We start from the raw sequence: 17,518 nt of genomic DNA, 5'->3' as shown, positions 1-17,518 counted from the left end.
TGCGCCAATTCATTTCCGCAAACGTCCAGTACGTGCCTGTTAGGCCCTGCGCTCTGCTCCCATCTGGGAATAGCATCAGCCCTGACCGTCCACGTGGAGGGAGCGGCAGCGGCACGCCCTGCCCCCGCAGGATTTGGGGTGCGCTGCCGATTTTTGCTTTCCCATCTATTCAAGTAGCGGGTAGGCTTTTGGGACTAAGCTTGCCTTTAATATTCAAACGAGAGGATTAGCCCCACGTGCACAGGGCCAGGTGGCAGAGGAGCGGGCTGGCCTCGGGAGGAGCTAGCTTGTGGTTTAAAACCTGGTTTCCGCCCCATCTGTGGAGGGGTAATCCCTGGAGAGGAAGGGATGTGCCGATGAGGGCTGTGGTGAAACAGATGTGCGGGCTGCTGTGTCAGGAGGAGCTTCCGTTACAAGGGAGCACGTGGTTTGAAGTGCTGGGACCCACAGCTGTGGGTGCCCCGTGCGTGGGCGCATGGTCACGGCAACGTACCTGGAAGCCAGCCACCCTGTGTCGGCATTTCTAGATGGGCTTGCCTGCTAGTGAGCAACCAGCCGTCGCTCACCGGGGGGCTCCACCCTGGATCCCAGCCAGGGGCAACGGGGGTTCCCCACGAGGACACTCCGAGGGGACCGGCAGTGCTTCCTCTCGGGTTTGAGGTGGAGGTTGCTAAGTGTCCCCTACGGCCCATCCCACTCTTCCACAGGACCGAGCCCCGTTTCTAGCTGGGTGCACAGCTACCTGGAATACAGACTTTTCTGAGGTTCCCTTGCAGCTAGAATTGGCCATGTGACTGAGGTCTGACTCCGGGATCTAAGCAGAGTGTCACACGTGACTTCTAAAAAGTATTATTAAAGGGGAGTGATGTGCTCTTCTGGGGTGAATATGTAATGACTGGAGTCAAGCAGCCTTCTTATGAGCTGGAGTCTTACGCTGAAGAAGAGAGAACAAGAAGACAGGAGAAGCCAAGACCTGACACCATGAAGCTGCACCCAGGCTTCTCTCACATGGGAGAGAGAAACAATTCTTACTTTGTTCAGGCCATTATCACTTTGTGCTTTCTTACTTACTTTTGAATTTTCTTCCTTAAAACGGATTCAGTGTCCAAGGGTGTCATTTCTCTGCCTGGGGTCCACCCGCTTCCCCTCTTCACTTAGCGAATCCACTGAACTCTGACAGACCCAGTCCACCTTCTCTAGGGGCACCCCTGACTGCCCCCAGCGGGACAGCAGCCACCCCTGTCCCCTCACAGCAGAGACAGGTTCCCTCTTGAGCTGAGCACCGTCCCGTGGTGCTCGGTGGGTCTGACCCTGGCTCCCTCCCTCGGCTGGACTGTGTCTTGAGGAGTGAGCCTTATTCATGTCCAGATAATTGGCACGTGCCCCAGTGTCTGATGATCAGTAAATGCAGCAGGAAGGAGGGGGGAGGAGGGGTAGGCGTGAGGTGGGCCAGCAGTCCCAGCAGCTCCCTGGCTTCACCCTGACAGCCTGTTTATTCTCTTCATTGAGAAGCAGACCCACCAGCAGGCACCTCCACGGGGTGACGAGGAAGGGAAACCACGCCGGACAGTGACATGGCAGCAACATCAGTGGCCGTTTCTAACTGTGCCATTGTAGAGCATTTACTCATTTACAAGGCATGTTCCCCTGCACACATCATCCTAGCTCAGTGGAACCACCTAACTAACTGGGCACTACTGTCCCCATGGCTTAGCTAAGTCACCTGCTCAAGGTGACGTGGTTACAGTGTGCCTAAGTGGGGCCCGAAAACAAGGTCTTCTCGCTGCATGCCCAGGACCACAGGTGCCTCCTGCCATCTGCGCCGTGCAGGGGAGCTGGGAAAGCAAGCGCCGTGCAGGCCGCATGTCGGCCGGTGTGCACACGCACGTGCCTGAGCTCGCACACACCTGGTGCGCAGATGTGAGGGGCTCGGATGTCCCACTGGCGCTCCCGCTCGAGGGCCGGAGGGGTGGCAGAGGAAGAGGCGTGGGGCGCACGGTGCAGCTGGCATGCAGATGCGGTCTCTGCTCAAGGACAGGACCACCTTGAGCAAGTGCAGGGACACGAGGAAGCAGGGGGGCTGGGGACAGGCGGCAGCCGGGGGGAGGCCGTGCTTTCAGAAACGGCACTGGGCTGTCACTGGTCCCAGTCACTCAGTGCAGTCACCTTCCCGTGAGCGAGAACAGGACACTGTCAGGCTAAGAGACAGCAGCACACAGCATGTCCGTGGTAAACAATTTATTTTTCTACCTCAGTTGTTGATGGGTGGAGGTGGGAGGGGGGAGGGGACACGTCATTAGGGAGAAGCACAGATGAGCCGTTTGCAGGCATGAAGAAAATGCACAATGGCTAAAATGTTGGGGAGGCAAGCATATTAGGGCAAGTTCACCAAAGCAAAGCAATCCATAGCAGAACAAAATAAAGGGGGAAAAGCCATGGAGATTAAAAAAAATTAGCACTCATGAAAAAGCCAGTGGGAAAAGAAAAGAAACTGACCAATTATTCCATCAAGCGTCTTTAATGAGGTGCGCAGAGCCGCACGGGCGGGTCTCAGGGACACTGACATTCAAACACGGATTTGCTCACATCGAACACACCCAACGGAAGTGCATGGGCCATTCTCACAAACTGTGAGCGTGAACCAAGGGGCGACTCTTGAGGGTCCACCTGAGCTGTACTTGATTAATCCAAGAGCGTGGGGGGTTTCAAATGGGGAGCAGGGCGGCCAGGATCATGGGAAAAGATAGCCCTTCTGGGGGTGACCATCAGGGGTGCCGCTGATCAGGACACCCCCCCGGAGTCCTGTCCACTCCTTCCCCGGTGGGCCAGCAGGGCGGGGGGTGAGGGTGGGGTGCGGGGAAGGAGGCCCGGTGTGGATCGGTGCCCACAGTGTCTGCGATGTGGCAGCCCCCGGGGGCTCCACTGTCCCTTCTGGAAGACTGGTTGCTAATCATCATGGCAGCAGCCACTGAAGGACTGGCCCAAAGACAGACAACCAGATCCTGCTAATACAGTTTTTCTTCCAGATTAAGTTTCTCATATTGGTATTCAGGGAACTCTGTGTGTGTGGTCACTTTGTGTGTGTCCACACAGGACAGAGGTGCCCCAAGGCACCCATGGCCCACCAGCACTTCCAAGCTCACCCCATGAAATGCCCAATGAGCCTGTTTGGTCATTATGTAAAGTAATTCGATGCCTTTTACCTGGATTCCCAGCCCCCCCCCCCCCCCCAGGCTCTACACAGTTTGTGAGAAGTTCCCTCTGGCCGGTTACATTCTGGGGGAGGCAGCAGGTGGGGGAGGTGGGGAGGACGTTCACAGTGCATACAGGAAGCAAAATGGGAAGGGACTGGAGAATAAAATACGTTTAAAAAACCGTGTGAAGCAATGAGGACACGAGTCTTTTCCATGAATTAAACGAGCAAAAGAGCATTCATTCAGACAGGCAGCTAGGAGAGCTCAGTGGGCACTGACAGCAGCTGGGCTGGCCCCGGCGGGACTGGGTCCTCTCTAGCATTGGTAGCAAACCCCAATTTGTTATGCCTCTCTTAAGAGCTAGTTGATAAAAATTATGTCTTGTGAAATCGGCAAATAGTCTGCAAAGTGAAATAAGAACAGAAGTTAACAGATTAAACTAAGAGTCCAGAGGGGTAAAAGAGAGAAAGCAGGGAGCCACGGACCGGGATCATAATTCGAGCCCACATATTGATCCGAGGGGCTGGGGCGGGGCGGGGCGTATGGGGGACACCTGGGCCTGGGAGCAGGGAGCCGGTTGCGCAGTGGCCGGCCGCCATCACCCCATCTTCCTAGAAAAGAACTAGTCCCCAATCTAATAATTCCCCAAAGGCATCGAGCCCTCTTTATCAGAACATTTCACTATGTTCATGAGCCCCAAGAAGGTTGGCACAGGCAAAGTGGGGCTCCACTGAGAGGGCTGCTGGGCACCCACAGATGAGATGGGGATTCATAGAGAGAGCCAATTCGGGTGAAAAGGAGGACCCCAGTAAAGGTTAGACTGTAGCTTCCTCAAAGGGATACGTGTTTGTTTGTTTTTTTAAATATATTTTTATTGATTTCAGAGAGGAAGGGAGAGGAGACATAGAAACATCAATGACGAAAGGGAGTCATTGATTGGCTGCCTCCTGCACGCCCCGCAATGGGGATCGAGCCCACAACCTGGGTGCACTTGACCAGAGTCGAACCCGGGACATCTATCCATTGAGCCAAACCTGGTGGGGCAAGGAATACGTGGTTTTGAGTGGAAGCACACAAGGTTAAGAACCTTAGCGGCTCTCCGGACCTGGGTGTCTTCCGCTTCTGTCCAGTAGCTACCTCGAATTGTCCCACTAGGATGGAGTCAGAGGGGCCGGGAGGGTGCAGGATCCACGCACATCACAGGAGAGACTGGAGGTGGGAAGTGGGGGAGGTGGGCACAGTGAGCATGTGGAAAAGAGAGACCACGAGGAAGAAACATCAGGACACTTTGGTGGTGGCGGGACAGCTGTGCTGGTGTCTCTGACTCACAGGACCCACAGTCAGCCTGACGGGGCAGGGAGAGGGCAGGGAGCCCTCTCGGCCAGATCTACTAGAACATTCCTTACCGACACAAGGCAAGAGACAGATGTCAGGACATTGCAAAGCTCCCCTCACCGGGGCCCTGTCCTGCAGCCCAGGCTCTAGAGCAGCGGTTCTCAACCTGTGGGTCGCGACCCCTTTGGGGGTCGAACGACCCTTTCACAGGGGCCACCTAAGACCATCGGAAAACACATATATAATTACATACTGTTTTTGTGGTTAATCGCTATGCTTTCCCAGGCTGCTTGGGGAGGTGTTGGGAACAGACAGCCACCGTTCCAGAGAGACTCCTCCGGGCCGCAGGGGCCGGGCCCGAACCAGCCGGGCTCCTGGCGGAGGGCTGTGAAGGGCGGGGTGCAGCTGCTGGGCCTCCGCTTCGGGCCCAAGGCCACGCCACACCCCATCCTCTGAGAGCAGGCGGCCGCACTCTGGGGGCCCGAGGGCCACTGGTGAGGACAAACAAGGCTTCGCGGGTGTTAAGTGGGATGGGATCTGAACAGTTTGATGGCCGAGAAAGAACAGAATAGCCAAGGGCCATGGGTCAGCCAGCCTGTCTGGATGCTGTGATGTCTGGTTTCTGTCCCTTTCAAACCTGTGTGATTGTTAAGCTGTGGGACTGCTGACAATGATAAACAAATGGGCCCTGGGCATGGCCACTGCAAGCCCGTTCCCTGCCCGTTACCAGCCCCTGCTCCGTTCCCAAAGCCTTGGCTTATAGGATGGGCACCTGAGGGAGCCCCATCTCATTCCCAGCCTCAGTTGGTCACTTTTGCATCTCCATCTGTTTAGGGCAGACCCAGGGTGCAGGTCCCTGAGACAGAGTTCTACCAGACATTTCCTGGGCTGGCTCTCAGAGAGATAGGGGTCTTAGCATGGGACCCACGTTGTCACCCCCAAATTACCCCATGTTAGCGCCCCCCAACTCTGTCCTCCTGGGACGAGTGCTGTGCCAAGGGGGCAATGGCAGCCTGATCGGGAGGGAGGTGGCTGCGCCAGGCGCACAGGGTGCTCTCAGGGAGCCAGGGGTGCGAGCCTGGTCTCTCCTTTCCTCTAGGAAGGGAACCAGGGGAGGGAAGGCTGCCTGAGACTGCCACCCGCCGTGGGGCTGAGCAGGATGGAAAGGAATGGGGGACGGGGATGGTGGCACTCGGGGCTCCCCGAGGACCGTGCACACGTGTGTGTGTGTGTGTGTGTGTGTGTGTGTAACGAGACCTCCCACCATAACACACTCTTCCTTTATGATCTTTCTGTTGTGAAGAAAATGTTCTATATTCTGCACTGACGGTAGCCACCAGTCACATGTAGCTGCTGAGTAACTGACATTTTCATTTTACTTCATTTTAATTACTTTAAATCTAAAGTTTAGTAGCCACATGTGGCTAGTGGGATCAAACTGGACAGAAGGATGCTAGAGAGAAAGAGAGAGATAGATAGATAGATAGAGAGAGAGAGAGAGAGAGAGAGAGAGAGCGCGCGCCTGGCCCTGGCCCGGAGCAGGGCTCTCTCTACCTCACTGGGCCCGGCGCCCAGCTGTAACCGAGGAAGTCTAATGGAGGCTCAGACCCAGCGGACTCCAGACCAGCGCCCGGCCCAGCCCCGGCTGCTCTGGACGTGGTGCCTGTCATCCTGCTGGGAGCCCGCAGCCACCAAGGCGGCCGTCTGCTAGAGAAGCCTCACCCTGACGGAGGAACTGCCCAGCCCCAGGGAAGGGGACACGCTCATGGGGACCCCCCCCCCACTCCTCCATCTGGAACTTCTGCTCCGGCACCTCCTCACCCTACGATCAAAAAGGTGCACAGACCTCACTGACCACTGCACAAACCCTCTTTCACAGGAGACAGCAGTGAGGACCCGAGACGGAGCGACCTGCCCATGGCCATGCACAGCTGAGGGCTCTGTCTCCCATAAGGCATGGCTCTAAGTGTCCCCCCACACACCCTGAATCAAACGCTGGCCGAGCCCTGCAGACACCCCACCTCGGGGCTTCAGCACAGTCCTCTCGGGCGAGGTCGTGTTCCTCCTGCATCTCAGGTGGAGGTTCCCGGCCTCTGATCTAGGCTGGGTGACTACCCAGGAGGGAAACTCCGCCTGAAGCCCAGCTCCCCACGGAGCCTCCTCCCCCAGCACAGAACCCAAGAGGACAAACCTCCACTCCTGGGTTCTCCAGACGCCCCAGCTGTGCTCGGTACACAGACACCCCAAGCACCGCCCCCCAAGGGAAAAGCCAAGTGTCAGAAAGTCTCCCTTCCTTTAGCACCCCTCCCCGACCACTACAGGATCATGCCTACCCTGCTGCCACCTGGGGTGGGGCCCTGGCCCTCCCAGCTACCAGGGGGCTGCAGCAGCCTGGACACATCACTGTGGGCTGGGCCCTGAGTCTCGGACACCCACACAGAGGGGAGGGGGAACATAAACACTCTCCCAAGACGACAGCAAACCCCAACCCCAATAGCACAGCCAACATTCACCAGAAGGACAGGAAGGCTCAGGACACAGCTGGAGCGGGGAGGGGGGAGACATGGACAGCAGGCAGGGCGAGAAAGAGGGAGAAAGAAAACGCTGGCTGAGAGCTCAGTCCCCAGGGAGAGACTCCCCCAACAGGCGTCAGACAAAGGAGGATGAGCAGAGGGAGGGCGCCTGCCTCAGTCTCCCTTCCCCCTAAAAAGCTGCCACTCTCAGGCCAGTGGAAACTCCAGTCAGCCATAGCCTGAGCTGCCCTGCCCCGGGTGAAGTGGATTTGGGATCAGCACCCATAGGTCGCTCCTTCAATGGATGGATGAGTTGTAATCTCTCTAGGGGTCCCCTCCCCACAAGTGCAGCCCACAACCCAGGTTTCTAAAGCCCCGGAGACAGACACTCACCTGGGAACTGGTAGCCGTAGCTGGGAGCGAACCCGGGGTAGCCGCGGCCGTAGGTCGCCACGAAGTTGGGGTAGCCTTGAACACAGAGAAAGCAGTCCTGTTAGCACAGCCGCCTCGGCCTGGGGAGCCGCAGGGAGGGCGAGGGGACAGCCCGAGTGGCTCTCCTCCACAGGATGGCCTGTCTCCCCTGAGGGTCCGTGCCCTGGGCAGGTCACTTCTCTCCCAGGCTGGGGACGCTGCCGTCAGCCTGCTGGTAATTAACCCGCGTTTGGGCAGAGAGAGCCCCAGAGCCCACGGCCTTCTTGACCTGCAGAGTAAATGCCAGGCATTAGCACCAAACTCGGCCTGTGCCTGGCTCTGACATTTGGAGAGCTTAGCCTGAATGTACTTTACCTTAAAGCTATTGACACTGGGAGATTGAAGTCCTCGCAATGCCTCCTCCCAGGCAGCGGGCAGCGGCCAGCAGCGCCAGCCCAGACACAGCCTGTGTCCTCAGGGCTCACAGTTTAGTGGGGAAACTCAGGGCTGACACTGGGCCTGACGAGCCATGTGGGTCCAGAGGAGGTGGGTCCCCAGGCCCACATCCAAGCACACACACTCCACAAGGTACCAGAACATTCCCGAGACAACGGTGAGGGGCTGGTTGTGCTCAGATGTGCACCACAAAGCTGAGCCCAAACCCGGAAGCCCGTGCCACATGTTTCAACAGGCATTTTGTAGCAACCGTCTATTTCAGACATCTGACCAGCCAGCAAGCTAGGGGGTGATGGGTGATCTGAGGGGTGCATGCTGGGCATGGGGTGCAGATGAAAATCTGGGTTGGTGGTGTGGCCGTCTCCTTCCTGTTATGAGACCGCCAGTGAGATGTCACTCAGGACACTTCCCTCTAGGTCCCTGCCTCTTGGTTCAGCTACAGAGAAGGCTGGTGTAGCCTCCTGGACTGAGCTTCCACCGGCCACAGGAGGCCCACGGTGCCCACCCCGCCAGGCTCACGTGGTCTCTTTCCACGTGGGGTTCTCACCCTACCACCTACCCTGCCACCTCCATCAGCCTGACTTTGGCTTTGACCTCTGAGATGGTTGTCTGTGGCTGTTTGTTGGCTGTCCGTCACCTGGTGCCCCTTCTCTGTGAGTCTTGGAGAGAGGCCTGCCTCCCTTCATGGGAGCAGCGAAGGCCTTCCCCCTGCTCTGAGGCTGCCCAGACCAGACAGGCTGGCCCGACTGCTGGGGAGCAGGACCCACGCGAGACTCGGAAAGAAGAGGAACAGAGGGGCAGAGACGAGGGACAGAGACCAAGACGTGGCTGCCTTGAGGGGACCCACGCACACAGGCTGCTTCCTGGGAACGTATTTCATGGCTGGCCAGCTCAGTTCTCCTCTGAATTAATCACCTGCGATCAAATCAGACCTTTCAGCACTAGATTTCTTATACCATTATTTCAACAATATTGATAAACGGATTACATGCACGCAGCCAAGTCACTGCTGCCTGGGGCCTTTCCGCATGAAAAATGACTCCTTTTCTCCCAACTCCTGCGCTGGGGGGGTCTTACATATTTTAGTGCTAATCTGACAGCAAAACTGCAAGCCCATATGTCACCTCTGAGACTCCTCGGGTGGGTGTGGGTGTCGGGGGTGGCCCTCCCTGGCTCGGGCGGGCCACCAGAAGGATTCCATTGTATCTGCTTTCTTCCTGGCGTACTTGAAAGTCTTCAACAAGAAGGAAGAAAGGCATGGTCAAGTTCACACGGTTTGGGGCCTTACCCCCATCTTCCCGGAGATGTTGATATTGTCTCCTGAACAACAAAGGTGAAAATTTGGCAGCTGCCAGAGTGTGTGTGTGTGTGTGGGGGGGGGGGGGGGGCTCTGATCACCACCCCCCATCGCCGAACATCCTGTGGGTCAGGCAGTGAAATCATAAATTTATAATACAACATTTCTTCAATTTTCCTCTTCATTTACTGCTGTGCAGCCCAGCTCTGCTCCAGCGGCTCCCGGCCCCAGCCCGTGGGGAAACCGGCAGGCTGCATATCAACAGCACATTACAGCCGGCCCGTGCGGCGGCTCCACCAGGCCACATGGCGGGGAGGTGACCCAGCCACCACTTCCATTAGCAGCCGGGCCCTCCCGCACTGGCTGCTGCGCAATGTATTTGCTCCGGCACCCTGGACGCCTGATCAATCCCACAGTAATTATCTCTTGTCACTGAAGAAAAACCAAGCCTTCTGCCTGGATGGCCACCTTTCTCACAGAAAGGCTTTCCACTCGGGAAAAAGAAACTCCGAAATCTATAGTAGAATCTGAGTTTGCCAGCCAGCTCAGTTTAGCGCCCCCGCTGGGGGATGCGGCAGAGTTCTCCGGAGTGGGGTTCTAGGTCTCGGCTCCACCCTCAGATGTCTGTGTGCCAGCCGGGCACATGACTGGGCCTCTCCTGGGCTCCGTTACTCAGCTCCTCAGAGGCACGGAGAGTTGCTCCCACTGGGCCTTTGATTTGAGAGAGACAAGGGGACTGTGACTGTGTGGCCCCTGCTGTGGGGGTGCAGGGCACTGCCCGGGGTACCACACTGGCCATGAGATCTGCACACAAATACAACTCCAAGTGCCAAGAACCAGTCACAGGCAAAAGGTCTGCCAGGTGCCCAGCCCCAGAATCACGGGGCTCCCCCAGACCCATGCCGTCCAATTTAAATTTAATTTAATTTAAATGATACAAAACAAAAACTTCAGTTCTTCGACAAGAGAGCCGCATCGTCGATGCTCAACGGCTAGTGTAGCTGGTGGCTGCCGGCCTGGGCGGCCCAATCCGGCACCTGCCCACGGCACGGGAGGTTCCAGTGGACGGTGTGGCTCTAGACTAGAGGAAAACGAGGGGCTGGATTCCGAGTCGCCTCTGTTTACCAGGAAACAGCTGAACAAGCGGAGACCTCCTTGGGAATAACCTCACGGTGATTTTTGGGAAAGACAAATCCCAGGAGGAATTACAAGGAGTCTAGTCATGCGGCCTAAGCTCCAGCCCATCTCCACATGGCCTGTGAGTGGAGCCCAGCTGGTTACAGCTCCTGGGCCTCCTCCATTTCGGAGGGGCTTCACGCCGGGGAACGCTGGGTCAGGGTTTCTCAGGGGCTTCCCAGCACGACTTGGACGGGAATGCCTCTGGCTTCCTTCATCTGGGCAACTGGCTCTCCACTCGGGCCGGCAGGGCGAGGCTTTTCAAGGCTTCTGCCACCAGGACGTTTCCCGGCACGGGCACTGGCACTGAACCTGTTAGGGCGTGTGCCAGGCGAGGTTGATGTGGCGGAGAAGGCCGAGAGGAATCAAATAGATCAGCACTCATTACATGTTGTTTTGCTTTTATTCAGTCCACTTTCACTGAGGAAAACCAAAGAGAGTCTAGTGCTTGGAGCTGGGTAACCGTGGGCACCTCTTTGCTGCTGCAAGTGGAACGCAGCTGAGTGCCGCACGGAGACCTTTGCTAAGGGCCTCAGTTGATCTGCGTTTTGTCTGCTCAGAGGCAGGGAGACCTGAGCCCTCCTCTTCTCTCCTGCGTTCTTTGTAAGGAATTCCCACGGGGCCGATTATTCTGATTCTGTCAAAGGCTGTGAAAGCTAAAGCCCAAACAGCTGTAGGTTCCCCCCAAGGACGTCTGCAGCCACATCAAGAGGGATTGAGAAAGAATAACTGGAACTGTGCGCTCATCAGCCTTCCTGTGATGAGGCCTCCCCACCGACGGAGACGGCTTGGGGCTATTTAAAGGATCGTCCCGCAGTGTCCTGGTCACTTGCCGACCAGTGTGTCTGCTCTCACCAGACGTCAGCTCCCTGGGATCAGGCTTCATTCTCTGCTGCTGTCTCAGCACCCAGAACGGGCTTGGCACTTAGCAGGCCCTCAGTAAATATTTGTTGAATGGATGGATTTAAAAACTTTAATGGTTTGTAGTCTCACTTCTAAAAAGCCCTATCAGTGCCTTATCTGCTCTTTCAACAAAAACGGTTAAGTCATTGAAACCTGATCTCATTCCATTCATCAACACGTTTTTAAAAATGTTCTACGTGAGCTGGGATCTTTAGCCACATTGCTGTTGGTGGCGATGGTGGTGATTCCAGGACTGCCATGCAGGCCGTGCACACCGGGGAGGGGGCCCAGGTGACTGATGGGACCCACGGAAGGGTTAGACCCTCCCGAAGCCACCGCTTCAGAGGGAAGGAGCAAGTGCTTCAGTCACAGCACAGAAGGCACCCTCCTCGCCCAGAGCCCAGGATGCCAAGCTGTGCCAATGGGCAGAATGGAGGGCACTTCTGGCGGGGGCACTGGAGAAGCCTCGGGGGAGACTCCGGCCTGACTAGGGAGGCAACAGGCCAACCAGACTGTGACACTGTCAGTCTGCCCCCTGGGTCCTGGCTGATCCACCCCTTCTGCCGGACCGCAGGCTGAGCTGGTTCCTGGCTGGGGACCCAATCCCAGAGCCACTCGGCCACTCTCCCCAACCCCCACGTCAGGGAACACTGCGTTCCAAGGCTGGTCCTTCGGTCTGGATGGCCCTTGGTTTACTCAGTCTTCTCATTCCACCTAAGATGCCACCTCCACAGGGAGGTGTCCCCTGATTCCTCAGACTGGTTCTATCCTCTTTACCTGCTCTGAAAGCACCCTGTCACTTTCTCTACTACAACAGACTAGAGGCTCAGTGCACGGATTAGTGCACTGGTGGGGTCCCTCGGCCTGGCCTGCGCAGATTGGGCCGAAGTCGAGGGACACCACTGGTGCACAATCGGGGCTGGGGAGGGACTGTGGGAAGGCTCCAGGGCGTGTCCAGCCCATCTCACCCAGTCCCGATCGGCTGGACCCCAGCAGCAAGCTAACCTACCGGTTGGAGTGTCTACCCCCTGGTGGTCAGTGCGTGTCATAGCGACTGGTCAAACAGTCGGACACTTAGCATATTAGGCTTTTATTATACAGGATTAGGTTTCTGGGTGACTGGCTGTTAAATATTGTCTCTCTCATTAGACCACAACGCCATGAGGGCAGGGATTATGTCTGTCTCCCAGCGCTAGCCCAGGGCCGGGTGCACAGTAGGCATTCAACAAGGCCCTCCTGCCGTGGCTCCCATTATGGGTGCCCTCTGTTTAGGGATTAAGCTTGGGTGTCTGTGAAGATGTGGACCCTGAGCCCTTTACTCTTTTGGCAACTGACACGAGTGGCAACTGGCTTCGCTCCACACCTCTGCTTCTGCAAAAAACCCAGGCCATTCTTCACACAGGTAAAGGGCACGGAGTTAGACTCAGAAAGGTGGGGCAGGACCCTGAAAAAGGTCTCCCATTTTATGCCCTAAAGCCTTTATACAGACTCCAAAAGCCAGCAGGTGGAAATGAGCTAAACTTAAAAGACTTAAGCCATTCAGAGTGTCCTGGGTTACACAACACAGGGTAAAGGCCAAATAAAAATTATTATTTAAAGAGCCAGACAAGTGCCTTGCATTCAAGCAGGAAATAATTCTCACTGATCTCTTTTAAAAATCTTATAATAATTACACTCTTATGTAGAAATATATTTAGTTCTGGTTCTTTAACTTTTCCCATTAACAAATGCATTCCTCTATACCACACTATTTTAATTACTGCAGTTTTGTGCTATGTTCGTATACTCCATCAAACTAGTCTTTTCTCACGTCTCCTTTTAACACATTTTCTCATTTATTCTTAGTGTTTCTTCTTCCAGATCTGTTTTGGAATCATTTCCCCATTTTTTAAAGACTTACAATAGGATTTTTCTTTGAAGCCGTTAAGCCTAAAAATACTAATTTGAGAAGAATAAACATCCCCTCTGTTTTCCATATTCTCATGGCATCTCTCTCCATTTTAAATTCCTCAAAATAACTTTACCTGCCCTTGTCATCTCCTCAGAAAAATTATTTTCATGAATTTACAAGACCCAGGAAACTTTTACAAATGTAAAACTAAGCCAGGAATGATTTGAACAGCAGCAAATCTGAAAATACATAAAGAGCTTATCAAACAATGTAGAGGAGGGGCTCTTGGCCAAACCAAATGAAAACCCATTAAAACTAGGCAGATCATGTGCCTAAATGGGATTTTAGCATAACTACCATTTATCCCATTTAATTAATATTTTCCCGACACACAATAACTTGCACTAAAATACCGTTCTCTTGCCTTGAAATTTCTAATTATTGCTGCGACCCACACCATTATGCTACTCCACGGCTTTCTCCATCTTTCATGCCATTTAAGCAGCAAGATTTTCAATTATCTACGCAGGACGGACAGAGATACCTTTAAGGAAGGGGCATAATACGCAACTCAATTTCTCTAAAAGCCAGGGGATATCATTTTTGCCAGGACAAACACACTTGTCTTTCATCATTTTTTTTTCCAAATAAAGAATAAAACAGGCTATTTAAAACATCCATTAAAATGCAAATTTTGATATCCCAAGAGAAAAATGTTAATCGTTTAAATAGGCAGGATTATCGCCCACCCTCACCACTTCCCCTCCTCTCTCAAGTTTAAGAAGATGTAGCCTTAGCCCACACAAGTTCAGCCAGCCAGGAGTCCTTAGGTCTTTAAAAACTCCCAGTTAGGAGAGAGGGCTGGGGCAGAGGGAGGGAGTGACTTTTCCTCCCTTTGAAGGAAGGGGTGGAAAGAAAGAAAATATCTAGTGCCTCCTATAAGCCAGGCATGGGACAAGATGATCATTCATCCCTCCCTCCCTCCCTCCCTCCCTCCCTCCATCCCTCCCTCCCTCCATCTCTCCATCCCTTGCCACCCTCCCTCCTTCCCTTCCTTCATTCACCCATCTCTCCCTCCCTCCATCCCTCCATCTCTATCTCTGCTCATTTAATAGTCACAATTGCCTTGCCAGGGGGATTATCATTCTCATCTACAGACAAGGAAACTGAGGCTCAGACAGGTAAACAGCTTGCCCAGCTGGTAGGTGGGTGCAGGCTTCCAAAGCCCCCAGCCCATGGTGACCCTGCAGGGTCCCCAGGCCCCACCCAGACTCACCCAGCATCCCCATGCCAAGCATGAACGCGTCCATGGTGTAAGGCAGTCCCCGGGCCCGGCCTCTTGTCCCAGGTGGGAACATGACTTCTTTCGGCTGAGCTTTCTTACATTCTACCTGTTAAACAGAAAGGCGAACAAATGAGATGCAAATGAATTCCACGGAAATGTCAAATGCAGAGCTGATCTGGTTACGAGCTGGGTTATTTTTAGCCTTGCTCCTTACTCACTGTAAAAATAGCCGTGCAGAGTAAATGGCCTGCAAAATAAATATTTAAGAAAACACACCATTTGCGCAAATCCTGCTTCAGAAAAACCTACAAGGATGAAATTGGGTTTGGAAGGGCGGCGAGGACGTAAACTTAGAATACACATGCGTGGGTTGGGAGCTCAGATTGTGCGGAAGGCAGGAGAAGTGAGGAGGCACTCAGGGCTATTTGTGGTGTCTGAGAACAGTTACAATCCTGCATGATTGGATGGACCTTTACATGTTCACAAATTCCTCTTGGGTTTCTTTCAGTCAGTCTTGCTGCACACCAGGGCCATCTGACTCCACCTCTCATTAAACAGAGAGGCCAGTTGGTCTTAGTTCCATTTTACAGATGAGAAAACTGTGTGTCAGAAGACTTGTGTCACGGGTTGTAAACCATATCCTGGCAGGGGCAGGCCTGAAGGCTGGATTTTTACAATTTCTACGTCAGTGATGCCACCATCACTATAAAACCATCCCCGGCACGCTCCCGAGGGAAGAAATAAAATTAGACGCTGATTCTGCCCGTCTGGATTACAGGTTTCTCATTTTGCACCACAACTTCAAGGGGTTGATAATCATGACTGTTTCCTTCTGCCTCCAACATTTCAAAATCCTATTTTGCTCACACATCCTGAAGTTACTTATTTAACAACATATATCTATATCTACCTATCTCTATGTCTATCTATATAAATAACATAATGCAAACCCCAGGAAATAAGTAAAACTGTTGGCTGCTGAAGTTCCTACAATATTTTACTAGGGTTCCTTAGGCCCTTGCTCAGCATTACTTGCTCTTAGTTCACAGATAAACTTAACAGGCCCTGTTAGCCAGTGATCAGTCCCATTGCTGATGGAGATGGGATATCGTAGGGTAAGGCAGAGATCCTGAAACTGCCCATGCCATCAAGGGTATGCATATCCGAAAAACCACCAAGCATCTGAAGGATGTCACTGTACAGAAGCAATGGTGGGGTTGGTAGGTGTGCCCAGGCCAGAGTGGGGCTGGGCGCAGGGTCACTGGCGCAGCAAGAGTGATGAATTTTTGCTGCACGCACTTAAGAATGCAGAAAGCAACGCCGAGCTTAAGGCTTTAGACGTAGACTCTAGTCATTGAGCACATCCAGGTGAACAAAGCTCCCAAGATGCAGTGCAGAACTTACAGAGCTCATGGGCGGACTAACCCAAACATGAGCTCTCCCTGCCCCAGTGAGATGATCCTTATTGGGAAAGCGCAGATTGTTCCTAAAACGGAAGAGGAGGTCGCACAGAAGAAAAAGATATCCCAGAGGAACCGAGGAATCAAACACTTATGGCCCGGGAGTAAATTCAGCATGAAATAAGTGCTAATAAAAGTTAAAAAAAAAAAAGAAGGAGCCCGGCTAGTGTGGCTCAGTGATTGAGTAGTGACCTATGAACCAGGAAGTCATGGTTCCATTCCAGGACAGGGCACATGCCTGGGTGGGGGGCTCGATCCCTAGTCGGGGGTGCACAGGAGGCAGCCGATCAATGATTCTCTCTCATCATTGATGTTTCTATCCTTCTCTCCCTCTCCCTTCTGCTCTCTGAAATAAGATAAGATAAAATAAAATGAAATAAAATAAAATAAAGAAATCAGAATTGGGTGCATCAGATTTCTCCCCTAAACCTAGTGTGACAACTTGCTCCTGGACTCCAGGTCCCACCGCCAGGACTCAGAAGCAGGCTGAGAAACCTCATTTGCAAGAGCCTGCCCGAGCAGGGAGTGCTCTGCGGAGGCAGACAGATAATTACCCCACGATAACACCAGGATCCGGAATAATACCGCTAACCAGCTCACTTCCTAATAGCCCTATCGGTGACAATCTACTGCATTGTCTTATGAAAACCCGCTGCCTGTTCCTAGGCAACCTGATCAACGAAAATTTCAGGTTTATACAATTTTCATTTAGGGAATATAAAGGTTAACTGACTGTAATGGGAATATTTTAAACAAACCCACCTACTCTTCATCTCTCTGAGAAGGGCTGGCAGCTCTGTTTAATTCTGCCGTCTTGCTGGTGTTGTTTTGGGCAGCACCAACTGCGTGGGTTCTGTCAGCCACTGTTGTGCCAACCACGGGCACTCCCTGAGGCCAGGGGATGTGGCACGCATACTCTCTCAGGGACCCCGGCACCTCCCGGGCACTTGAGTGACAGGGAAAGGTGGCAGTCGCACCAGGGAGCCTGCCTGGCCTGCACCGAAGGCTTCTGGGAAGATGTCTCAGGACCAGGAGGCCTGCCCACCCAGCCCTGATCCTCTGATGATGTTGGATGAAGAACACATACAAAAAGGGAAAGAGGCAGAACTATCCTCTGTATCGCAAGTCCTAGTGGGTCGGGGCTTGCTGAGGATGGAACTATGTCCTTCACCCATCACCGGAGGAAACCTCGTCTCCCCCATCAGACAGTCCTTCGGGCGGGGATCAGGGTCAGTTCCATCTTCCCTGGTGCCTCAGTGAAGTTCCACACACAGCGTGGATTCACTCACATGCGCGTTATGGTCAAGGAGACCATCTATTTAATTCAATGGGGCTGAGCAACGCCATGCACCCCAAGTGCTGAGCTGGGGGGACGCAAAGATAGATAAGGCAGCCCCCACCTCCGAGAGCTCTCATTCTTCTGAAAAGCACAGATCTGTTACTTTCTCCTAGCATTAAGGCAAGTCCTCATTCGTCAACCAGACCTTGTAACTCCTGGGCTCGGCAGCCTCTGGAGCCTCTTGAGTTAGACCACATTTGGGTCACACCGAACCCTCCCCCAACCCTGCCACCTTCCCACCGGGCCCTGTGCAAACCA

At 53.8% G+C, this 17,518-nt stretch overlaps 1 protein-coding gene across 11 annotated transcripts in view; it reads right to left on the bottom strand.

Moving 5' to 3' along the window:
* MSI2 (musashi RNA binding protein 2) overlaps nt 1-17,518 on the bottom strand; it is a 348,681-nt gene that overhangs the window by 35,187 nt on the left and 295,976 nt on the right. For 10 of the 11 annotated variants that reach the window (XR_009449177.1, XR_009449178.1, XM_059669570.1 and 7 more), the window contains exons 9-10: nt 14,453-14,567; nt 7,436-7,510 (exon numbers count right to left, since the gene is read on the bottom strand). Coding sequence is in view for 8 of the 11 variants with exons in the window: in XM_059669570.1 (XP_059525553.1) it covers nt 7,436-7,510; nt 14,453-14,567 (190 nt within the window). In the remaining 3 variants the exon portion in view is untranslated. Of the gene's footprint in view, nt 1-2,223; nt 3,059-3,143; nt 3,596-7,435; nt 7,511-14,452; nt 14,568-17,518 lie in introns of those variants that run through there. The other variant, XR_009449179.1, reaches the window with a different exon arrangement.

Source organism: Myotis daubentonii, chromosome 16, assembly GCF_963259705.1.
Source record: "Myotis daubentonii chromosome 16, mMyoDau2.1, whole genome shotgun sequence".
Classification (NCBI taxonomy): domain Eukaryota; kingdom Metazoa; phylum Chordata; class Mammalia; order Chiroptera; family Vespertilionidae; genus Myotis; species Myotis daubentonii.
The sequence above is the reverse complement of the archived record's forward strand: the minus strand, read 5'-3'. Positions and strand labels throughout refer to the sequence as shown.